At 37.8% G+C, this 11,871-nt stretch overlaps 1 protein-coding gene and 1 long non-coding RNA gene across 2 annotated transcripts in view; both read left to right on the top strand.

Moving 5' to 3' along the window:
* LOC146315109 (uncharacterized) overlaps positions 1-1,436 on the top strand; it is a 120,416-nt gene extending 118,980 nt beyond the window's left edge. The window contains exon 53 of the mRNA XM_084735340.1: positions 127-1,436. Within this exon, the coding sequence (XP_084591466.1) occupies positions 127-131 (5 nt within the window). The 3' untranslated portion in view covers positions 132-1,436. The remainder of the gene's footprint in view (positions 1-126) is intronic.
* LOC146315110 (uncharacterized) lies at positions 190-10,075 on the top strand. Its single transcript, XR_014771830.1, has 3 exons — positions 190-324; positions 3,035-3,112; positions 8,998-10,075. It is a non-coding gene; the product is annotated as an uncharacterized LOC146315110 (long non-coding RNA).
* The last annotated feature ends 1,796 nt before the right edge of the window (positions 10,076-11,871 follow it).

Below are 11,871 nucleotides of genomic sequence, written 5' to 3' on the forward strand. Positions count from 1 at the left end.
TAAAGTAAAGAGCTGGGATGAAACAATTTGAGATTGGCTGGACTGGGGCGGGGGCACCAGTGTAGGTTGTATTTTGCAGGGATTCATGGGTATTTTTCTCTTGCTTAAACCCATATATCAATGCAGACTGAGGGGCGGGAAGCAGAGGAAAGGCCAGGAGTGTGGTGCACAGCGGCTCTCTGGGAAATATGAAGACAAACGGAAGAATTGGCTGTGAATAAGAGAAAGTCTTATCAATGTGGACAGGAAAGAGCCCCAGTATTGATACCTCACTCCAGGAAAGAAAGCTTCTAAAGTACAAAAGGAGCATAGTCAGGAAAGAAGGTGGACGTTCTTTATCAAACTGATACAACTTCCTGACTGCTCGTACAACACTAATGGTTTGCTGGTCAGGCTTTATACCTCAGACTTGCTTAGATTTGTATTGTGTCTGCAGCAGAACTACGGTATCTTAACTTTTGAAGAGGAGGAGTGTGTTACATGTTGGTGCAAATCAAAGCATCACTGCATTGGCCTTTCTCTTTAAGCTTTGTATCTACCTCACATTATTCAAGACCATTTACACTTTAACCCACTGCTATAATATAAAATGCTGCTTTCATTCATGAATAATATAGTTAAAGTAGGCAACTATTCGTCTATAAATATTTGTGCTGTGTTAATGCCATTTGCATTACACGTGTCTTGGACTTTGTGAAGCTTGTTTTATTTTTTTATGCTTTGAAAGAGTGTTTTATAGATTATTCTTAATGCAGCTTTGCAATAAATATTTATTGAAAATAAAGAGGAAAGTTATTTCCCTTGATAAATCAAAAATTCAACAACTTCTTAATTTTTTCTTTGTTGACTCGTGCCTCCACTCAGCTGGGGAGAGAGTTTGGGGTAATATTTCCTCATTATTTCTCGTCATCCTCTGCTGGAGACTGTGCTCCTCTGGAATATCCAATTTGACTCCTTCTCCAATACGCCAAAATGAATTGTTTATGGAGAAAAATAGCCCCTCTGTTGAATTTGCAGTCTTTTTTTTTTCTCATGGTTTGATTTCACATGGGTGAAAGTCTCAAGCTGTTATAGAATACCCATAAGGACGCATGCTGAAGCGCATCATTTCTTCTTTCTTTCTTTTTTGTTTTTTTTCCCTTCCTTTGTTGTAATTGAGTGCACATTTATCATTCTATTCATCCTTTGATTTTGAGATCGTAATGAAAATACTCACTGATGTAAGTCATGATGTTTAAGTGCATATTTCATAGATTCTAATTTTTTTGTTTTAACATTCATTTCTAATTTTGTATTTCACTGCATTGTGTATATATATTAATACTGACTGAAACAAAGTGTCAAAGGCTGTAAACTGTGTTTCACAGGTGCTCTGCTTTGTGCTGTACAATATGGAAATATCAGTAAATATCTCTCAGTAATTGGTCGTTGATGGAGCATCTGCTCAAAGAAAGGTGTTTTTTTTCCTCTGTAAAGCATAGCATGAATGAATAGATGTTGCTGTTAATACTGTTTACAACCGTGTACAACAGGTGCTGGACTACAATCCTATCAATCAAGCATGAAAAACCACTCTGTGGCAATGTTATTTTTTATTAACGTATTTTGTCCATTAGTGCCCCTAGAAACAATTTGTTTCCAACCAAGTACAGACGCACGATTGCATTTTCGATTTATCAAAGTGCACCAATCCAACGTGCCACCCAAGCTTATTGCCCTGTGTGCTATTCAGTATTTTTTTGCTTAAGGTACAGTGCTCTTTTCTCCATGGAACGTCTCCTCCCTGAATGAATGCCCCAGGCTCTGTGAGTGTTGAAAGAAGTCTCATTATTGCGGCAATGTGTGGATAGCCCCTCTCTCTTTGAGACTCAGTTTTGGAGCATTCATAAGCCTTTTTTCTGAGATTTTCTCTGACATGCAAGCGTTGAAGCGTTTCCCCTTTGGGCCAGGCGGTGCAATGCTTGATACTCCTGTCAATGTTTCTGATGCACTCCATGCAACCGCTGGTCCTGAGACTCCATTACTTTAAGTGCCTCATGGGGAAATATTTTCACAGCACCTCAGATTCTTACTTGGTATGCTGCTGTTTTAAACTGTAAAGACTTACCGGCTCTGCATGGAGTGAGAAAGCCTTTGTGTGCATGTTGTGTTAAGCAACGTACTTGCTGGCCTGACTTGAAGATTAGTGCAAATGCTTTGATTTTCTTTTACTCAACAGCAGTTTTTGACAGAGTAAGCATGTCCTTGTGTTCACCACTGCTTGTTTTTGTTTTTTTTGTTTTGTTTTGTTTTTTTTGTTTTGTTTTTTTATCTCAGAGGTAGTCATGCAGCAGCCAATCGCCATCATAGAAAAGACTGGCAAAGAGATAATCTTTTTTTTCTCTGGCCAAAACAGAAAAAGGCACTGGCTTTCATTTCATTTTATGATCATGTTTATGTTTTCTCAGTGAATTACATCTCTGAGTCTAGCTGTCACGAACAGACATGATTGTTTTCTGCATCCGTTGCATCAGTTTGTTTTCTATTGAATGAGTCCACCTTTGATAAGGCCTATCTTTCCGCTCTCTGACTGCCTTTAGTGACCCACATATCTGACCTCCAAGTGAAAAAAGCCTCTTTGCTCTGTTTTGAAATCTTCAAAGATTTGTGCTTGTGGCCCTGTTGTTGACAGAAAGCTCTATGAGCCCACGCCTCCTTCTTCGAACACTAACGCACAGATGGCTTGTTTGATGATTTCTATTTTGACAGGACATCAGTAAATAGTTGTATTATTAAAATGTTTGGGACTGAAACTGGGAATCCAGACTAGCCTGTCTCAACATCGGCCGTCAGTGTCTGACATGTTGATGATACATCATCAAGAAGCTAATCTGTATGGGTCCCACTCCCTGGACAGATATGAAGGCCTCATGTTATGGCATTTGTAATACTAATTGTACTAACTGTACTACATACTCCATGAACATGACAATACATAGTTGTACTCCATCTTTGCAGTATTTGTACTCAGCCGTAGTGTTGTGTCTGTCCTCAGGGTACAGGGGTCAGAAAGGAGAACGAGGCCAGCTTGGTCTGGGGTTACCAGGAGATCCAGGAGAGATGGGGCCACCAGGTAAGAGTTTATCAATATTTCTTATTAACAATGGATCAAATGGCTGTATGTAAAGAGAAAAGGGTCATTTGTTGTGTCAAATCCACTTACCACCCAACTATGCTGTGCCCCTCAGCTCTTAAGCTCATTCTGTTGGTTTTATGGGCTGGATCATCACTGTTCTGTTCTGGTTCATTCTCAGCACTTTTATCAACATTGTTTCCTGCCACAGCAGTCAACCATTTTTAGTGAATAAGTTGTGATAAACCCATTATACCCTACCCTCTCAGCTCCAAACAGTAGATAGAAACTCCATTTACACAAGGGAATAGTATTACCTGTGGACCTCGTTTGATTTGAAATTATGGGCCATCCACACCAAAAACTATAACTGTAGCCATAAAAATAGTGTTTTAACAATTGTTCTAACTCAAGTGGATGGTGGATACTGGACTGCAGCTTTTTAGTTGTGGTGTTGACTGCCATCAACTCGAGTTAGGATGGTTTTCATAACAGTATTATCATAGTTATAGTCCTTGGTGTGGATGTCACTTTATTTTCCAACATCTGTGCTTTGTGTGGTATATTCACAGGATTAGTGAAGTCTGTATTTTACTCACATTTATCAATGATATCCCCCAATATCACATCAAGGTTGTCTCATATCAAGCCTGCTGAAAAATAGAAAAATGTTCCTGACCACATGCTATCATGCATATCATCCATCTCATCATCTTTTGTGATTTTGTCTTTCGGATTTCAGTTTTCTCTTTCTGCGAGTGATTCACCCTGTTGCGTACTGAGATTAGCCTCCTGAATTTGCACTCAAAACGCTGTCAGAACTTTCATTTATGATTTCCAGCACAGCCACTGTAATTCTCCACCAGGAAAGAAACAAAACAAGAGAAAACAAAAAGAAAATACAACCCCAAATCACAAGAAACTAATCACATGACTTCTGTGGTTGGTGAAACTTTGTTGGTAATTATGTTAAAATGTTTACTTTACAAACAAGGCAGATTGACACAGGATTAAAATTGCTACACTTTTTTTAATCAATCATAAACAATGATGGGGGAAGTAAAAAATAAAAAAAGATCCAAGTTTAATATTTGTGACATAAATCAGCCCAATAACATCAGCAAACTCTTGTTATTCATTCATCTTAGTTTCCCTCCTTATTTTTCCTTTGGTCGTTCATGCCACTGCTGCAATGATGCTAAACCCCCACAAGGGGATGGTTTAGTAGTTAGGACAGTTTTGGAGACCAAAACAGAGCTAAATGAAGACTGATTATTGGACTTACATTTATCAAGTGGAAACACAACTCCAAATGAATGCTAGTGTTGCTCTGTATCTACCATTATATACACATACGTATAATAATCTTGTCAATCTTGTGTTAACATACAGTATATGCGCTTGTTCTGTTGTTCTGCCTCAGTGGCCAAAAATTCATTAATGCTGTTTGAAATCCTAACTCTAAGCCTTGAATTTTGACAGAACTCAAAATATACAAAGGTATTTTTACTACCACTTACCCTTTCAATAATCATAAGGAAGTATTTGTGCCTGTATACAGTATAAGTGCACTTTTGGCAGTCGAGCTGCTCATGCCTCAGTTATACCACATTTTTCACAAAATGAACAGGCGTTGCCCTGCCTCCTCCACATCTACAACTGTTCATCAAGTTTTCTTAGCTGTCCTCTGAAAGGAGGGAAGTCTAGTGTATCTCACTATTATATCACAGAACTGGGATTCTCAAACCTTAAATTCTATTTCAGCCTTCATTTGGTATCCCAGCATGTTGGAGATAAACTCAGCTCCCAGATGGCGTTATGTTTTCTAAAACTCAGGCGCTGCTGTGACATAAATGGGACCCCAGTAGAGGACAAAATGCCGCAGTGATGGAGCAATGACTTCTGCAAAGTAAAAAGCCCAGCTTGGTGCTGTCCTGAACAAAAGTTTCATCGCGCACAACCCAAGATGTCAGCTTGTCCCCTGCTTCTGTGAACTAAAAAATTACTCCCCACACCCTGATGGAGCGATGAACAGTGGGATTACCTCGCTGACATCCAGCCTGTGATAGTCGGAGTTTATCTCTGAACCTAAAGTCACTCCTTCTATGTATATATGTGCATAATGCATGTGTTGGGCAGAGGGAACTCGGCTGTAGCTCCTTTGGAAAGGACAAATCACAGCTGTTGAAAGACTCCATCGCTAGGGGACCACAGTGATAGAAAGCACCTTCAGCACAACTGGTGGGGTTAGACTTCAGCTGTATTCTCGTCTTGGAAAGTGTTATGAATGTGCTGGGACTCTGCATTGGTTATCCCTGTGCGCTAACTATGGATTTACAAGTCCCTGTACAACAGAAGAGGATCCTACCTAACAAAATCTGCCTCATTTTGCCATCATAAATTAATGAGGGACAGTTTGTACCCCTTGAGTTCTACATAGAACAGGTTCCCTTTGGACAAGCTGCAGGTTCACAGAGACGTGTGAGTCACACACAGGAGATTCTCACAGCTGCATTTTATCAGTTTTACTATCAGGAGCTGAAAGCCATCCTGTTTAGTGTTGTTGGGTCTCACAAGGACACAGCACAACTGGAAAAAAGGCTGGGAACATCTCAGTGAATGAAAGCTACTAATAATTAATGTGAGAGCGACCACAGTGTCCATTTGTTGTCTTTGCCCTCAATTCTTTGTACCCTGACAGACGCCTGATGGTCCTGTTGCTAAGTCATGCTCACCTGTAGGGCATTAGTCTTGTGCTGTATAGTCAGTGAAGTAAGAAGTACTCTGATCTTATACTTAAGTGCAAGTAGTAACACCACAGTGTAAAAATACTCTTTCATTCAAAAATTACAGAAGTATTTGCATTAAAATATACTTAAGCTACCAAAAGTAAAAGTACATTTCAGATTAATATCTTTTATATTAGTGGTTTATAATTAGTCATCATCCACCTCTGGCTGTAGATAATTAGCAGGAACAGGACATAATGCAGATAGTTTTTAATTGTTAGGCAGCATTTTATTTACATGTTATCATTTTTCTCAATTCAGGTTTAATATATACATATATGTTTGCTATATTTGTGTTTTTTATTTATAGTTATTTATGATTAAATCAAGAAATAAATACAGGTCTGTTTCAGTGCCCTGATATCATTTTGGACAATAACATTTTTTGCTGAACTGCAAATACTCTCCATTATATGTCTTTGTCACAGGTACTAACCATTTATTTTTAAGGGATCATTGCAAAAATGTGTGTTAATATGTATTATATATTCTGTATATTATATTCTGCCAATCCATTATTGGTCAGGCGCTAGTAAGTAACCACCTATACTTACCCCTGAACACACAGATTTGACCAGTTGTGTAAAAAAAATGTTAGGTATGATTGCTCCTTTGTACAGCCTTGTTCTTGTATTGATAGTACAAAACACCTCAGTACTGTGGAGGGTTTGTGTGTGAGCAGTTAAGCAGGAGATGGATGTGGCAGTGATGAAAAGGGCAAGTTGTGTTTTCAGAGGGAGGAAAAGGACACAGCAGTACTCGTGATTCCTTTGGTATGAACTGTAGAAGAGGCAGGGCTCCCTTGAGCTGTGACTGTTCTGACTGATGTTATGGACTCCTGTGGTCCGACTGCTGCAGTGGAGATTTTTCCTTTATAGGCTAATAGAGATATGTTACAAAGAAAATGTTATCACTGGTGGTTGTTTATGTGTTATTGACAATAAATGAGAGACAAGGAGGCAGTGTGGACTGCTTTGCCACTTGAGCAAGCTGTTGCTAAGTAACATGAGATACTGATGACCTCACCATATTCGGGAATGAGGAAATGTATTTTCTCTGTCCTTCATTCTCATTACAGTGAAATTAAAGACTTCATTAATTGTAAATGAGATAGCCAGCTTTTGAGAAAAAAGAAACACTGTCAAATGTGCTTGTTGGTGTGAAAGTGAAACACATAATAGGTTGCTATTGAAGTTAAGCCATGTTAAGGGGAAATAATAATGTTAAGGAGGATATAGAGCAGGACTATTCTATATATATACAGTTCTCAGAGCTCAAGGTGACGACCAATAGTCCAAACTTTATTCAAGAGAAAGTTGATTGCTGAGTCGCAGGTCATAAAATACAGACAAAATTACCTGGGAATGAGACTCAACAATGAACTTGTTTCTCAAGAATCATTTGTAACAGCTGTGAAATTATGAAAAACACAGAAAGACAACAAATCAATTCTCAAGATAGTTGTTGATTTTTTTATTTATTTTTTTAATTTAACCTTTATTTAACCAGTTAAAAACCAGTTGAGGTAAAATCTCAGCGATGACCTGGCCAAGAAGAGCAAAGTTACACGTTGAGTGCACGTCGATTACATATAATAAAAGATACAAGACGGGATATGACAAATAGTACAATATAAAAGACTAATGACCAACCATCACAGAAGAGATCAAATGCGTGCAGAGAATTACATTAATTACATATTATACCAGGAGCATTTTGTAATAAAAACTTCAGTCAGCTTTTGCTTAAAACTGGTTAAAGAGATGAGAGAGTGTAGATCGAGTCCAGCCTGCAGGTCAGTCCAAGACCAGGGGCCACAATAAGATAAATGCCTTTTTCTCAACTCAATTAATACAAGTGGCACTTTCAAGCCTGTTATTGTATCTAATGTTGTGGGTATTATGTACGAATACAAACATATATCATATTTACATGGGTAATCTGCCTAACAAGGCTTTGTACATTAATATATACCAGTGTTGCAGCCTGCCAGTAGCAAGTGAAGACCATCAAACCAGAGTGTACAATGTGCAGTGATGAGTGCTGCAGCCTGATTAATCAACTAAATAGCTTGAACTCTTAAACCATACAATATTATTACGAACTGATTTGATACGATGAACAAATGACATTTCATTATTGCCCAGCCCGAGTGCAGTCATTTGTGCTTTTTGAAATACTTAATGATTTTTTTTTTTAGAAATAGCCTGATACTGGGATATTTGGGAGATCAAAAAAATCCAATAATGATACACTGGTTAATAGTATTTTTTAATAAAATTTGTATAACTTAACAAACAATCTTGATAGGCATCTTTTAGATTTTTGTTTTTTGATTACGACTAAGGAACTAAGCGTGAGATTTCACAGTAAAAGTCAGTGCTGTCTGGTGAACAAACTATATTAATATTTCTATATTACAGTTTCTTGTTACTTATCGGCCAACAAATTCACAATAGGAATGGAAATTTCAGTGATGTTGTCAGAGTAACGAGTGTTTCTTTGATGTCTGCATCTAACATAAAGGACCTTAATAGATATAAACACTTGTGTTTACCCTACTATTTAATATCAATATGTCTGCCGTGAAGAAGGTCTAAACTGATATTTCTGCAGTGAGCTATTATTGTCCCATATATGAACCTTTTTTTCAGTCTAGTTGCTAGTAGCAGTAAAGTAGAAAGATTTCTGGGGAGTGTATTGTGGGCTTTTTAAGATTCAGGATTAACTGTATTATCCCACATGGGGGGGGATTTGTCTTGGGTTTATCATTCATTCTGCAGCCGTAAAAGACAACATACATATACAAATATACATACAAGGTTCTAAAAACAATAAATCAATATTACTATGTTGGTACTGGTACTTCACACTTTTTTATGTTACCATATTAACCAAGAAAACTAGAGCTGCAGCAGCCGTTCACACCCACGGCTTCTGACCCTGAATTGTGAATCTGCATAGTCAGTGAGTGTTTGTTCAAGGGAACGTGTGCCAAACCACAGCTTTGAATTTTATCACTAATTGAAAGCTCTACTGAACAATGATAAAGTACAGCCTGACGCAGGAATTAATAATGTCTAATTTTCTGTCAAGGCCCTCCTGGGATCACTTCTCAGGGCCCTCCTGGCTCTCCGGGACCCCGTGGACCTCCTGGGAGGTGTGACCCCAGCGACTGCCTCTTTCCATCCCAATGAGCCCAGCAGAGCGGTTCAGTCCGGTTCGAGGACAGGCGTCCAGCTCTGAGCTCAGAGCAGGAGCTGGGACGTCCTCGCTGCATCTGACAGCTTCCTCAGCTCTGCTTTGTCAGACAGACTCACAACTGACCTCTTTTTTTTCACTTTACAATAACATTTGGATGCAGTCAGGATTGTTTTTGTTGTCGGGTTTGTTTTGAATGCGGTTTTATTTCGCAATGGTGTACTTTTAAGTTATTTCCTGTTTTCACATCCCCTACTGTGATGTAATGCATTCCTTGTCAACTCTCATTATGTTTTTCAAGACCATGAAATGATTTTGTTTCATCAAGTTCAGTCCTGTCTGATAACATGGTCTTAATTATTTGTTTGCCTCCTTAATGGGCATATCTATTCACTCTTCTGTTCTTCTACAGATAAGCCAATGTGCTGACAGAAGGTACATCTCATACTTGTGTGTGTGTGTGTGTGTGTGTGTGTGTGTGTGTGTGTGTGTGTGTGTGTGTGTGTGTGTGAGAGAGAGAGAGAGAGAGAGAGAGTGACAGAAAGAGAAAGAGAATTAGCTGAATGAATATATTTGTTTCATGTGTGGGTGTGAAAAATAACAGATTTTTGAAACTCCTTATGCAACCAAAGTGCAGCAGATGTGTCTGATATGACAAAATTATTTATTTTTGAGGGTGTTCTTCAAGAATGTATTTAAAAGATGGTACTAATAACTGTAGTAAATGTAGCACGGGGATTCAGTAATGGATTAAGACATTTCTGGATTACTGAGAGTTTTTTTGTTTTATGAGATTATCACTCATGACACACTTGCATTGTGCATGATAATCATATTTTTAAAGATTCTGCAGTATAATCATTGATAAAGATGTCTTCCCATGTTCTGTAGGTTATGTGTGGGCACTGAGCGCCCACCAGTGATGTTTGCCATACCTTTTGTCATACAAAAGCCTACAATCATACAGTTGAGGACACATGGATGTTTCACATGCAGATGTTTCCACATGAAAAGAATGTACTTTAAATGTTGATTATGTTTATTGAGTGTGACATGACCTCAATATGTCAATAATTTGAATGAGTGTGTTTTTTCCTGTTAAATGGGGCTTTTGATGGGACCTGACATTATAATTTCATAAGAATGACACAGTAATGGGATAGTTTTTTGATTTTTTTTTTTTTGAGTGGGGTTGTATGAAGCATTTATCTTGTGTTTTACCTAAAACAGTTAGTGCTGAAATGTGTAAGTAATACATAGAATATTTTCAGTGCTTTACCTTGCTGTCAGACAACCTTTTTCGACAGGAAACCACTGTTGGTTCACAATCTGCCAAATATCGCTCTCTCTGAAGTACCAGACTCCACTGGCAAAAAGTGTAATTTTACCTTTTACTTGTACTTTTAGTTTTAGAGAGTTGCTGCCACAATTACTTTTCTAGTTTTTTTATGTTATTGTGTGACGGCAGTGAATCTGAACTAACCCTTTAAAACACAGAAGTCACATAAACACACAACAGCACACAACATAAACTGACTATGGATGAATAGCTCATGCAACCCCACTTCAAAGATCCGAACTATCCCTTTAAGGTTCTCACTTCTTTTTATCTATTATCCATTTCTGCAAATGTTGAATTTTGTGTGTGTCTGAGATGATTATTAACATTATTGTTTACATAGTGTTGTGTATGATGATTCCTCTGGTTTATTTGTATATTTTTGATTTTCAGCCACTCAAAGGAAATCGGACTACTACACTACAATGTCAGACTTTTTATTCTGGTGCGACATAAACTCATAAATGTACTTGAACTTTCTGTTTGTTTGTTTTAACATCATCATGGTCTACATCCTGGTTTTTCACTCGCTGATCAGCACTGTGTGTCACCATGTATCGTCAGGTTCATTGGGTGTCTTAAGACTGGAGTTGTGATATATTTATTTGCTATAACAGGTTTTAATGTTCTCAACTAATTTCAGAAAGTTTTGAGTCAACTTTAGCTAAACAGGCCATATGATATAACTCATTTAGAGACAATTGGAGGGATGAAAATCTTAATCACTCTGAAAGTTTGCAGACAAAAGTTTCCAGCATTCAACCTTTGGATTTAAATAAATTCCCTGCTTGCTTTTTAAGGAAATGGACAATTTGTTCATCCAAGAAGTAACCTAAACTTCATAATCAAGCTAAACACTGAGCATTAATGTACCAGAAAACGATAATTAGCCTGTAGCATATATTACTTTCCTCTAACTTTCACTTTGAGCACTGTTTAATGAGAGTTTGACTCAAAGGCTTTAATTTTACTTTTAAGTGTCCTGCTGTTATTAATGTTTGAAAAGTTCTGTGGGTGTATCTGAAATTTTGTGACATTAAGAACTCGGTTTTATCATCTTTATTTCATCCTTTAAGATCTGGTTGACACTTTTTTCCCCCTTTTACTTTATGTCTCACATCATCATGCTTCTCTTACACATGTGAATTATAACTCACATCTTACTTTGAAGCTGCACAGAATATTTTTTTTCTATATTTTTTTCTCAGCATGCAGACTTGGTTTTATCTCTGCTAAATTTTTATCAGTGTGAGTGGGTCTAATTTTAGAGGGGTATTGAATCAAACGTGTGCAACTGACTCCATTTGTGAGTTAAAAGAGCCCCCTGCTGGACATGTATTTATTGTCTCATTTCTTGTAATGTGGATGAAAAACAATCTTTCTTTGGGTTATAGGCTACATAAAATCCCCTCCCGCTATTGGCTTCTGTC

Source organism: Lutjanus erythropterus, chromosome 14, assembly GCF_056507025.1.
Source record: "Lutjanus erythropterus isolate fLutEry1 chromosome 14, fLutEry1.hap2, whole genome shotgun sequence".
Taxonomy (NCBI): Eukaryota; Metazoa; Chordata; class Actinopteri; order Lutjaniformes; family Lutjanidae; genus Lutjanus; species Lutjanus erythropterus.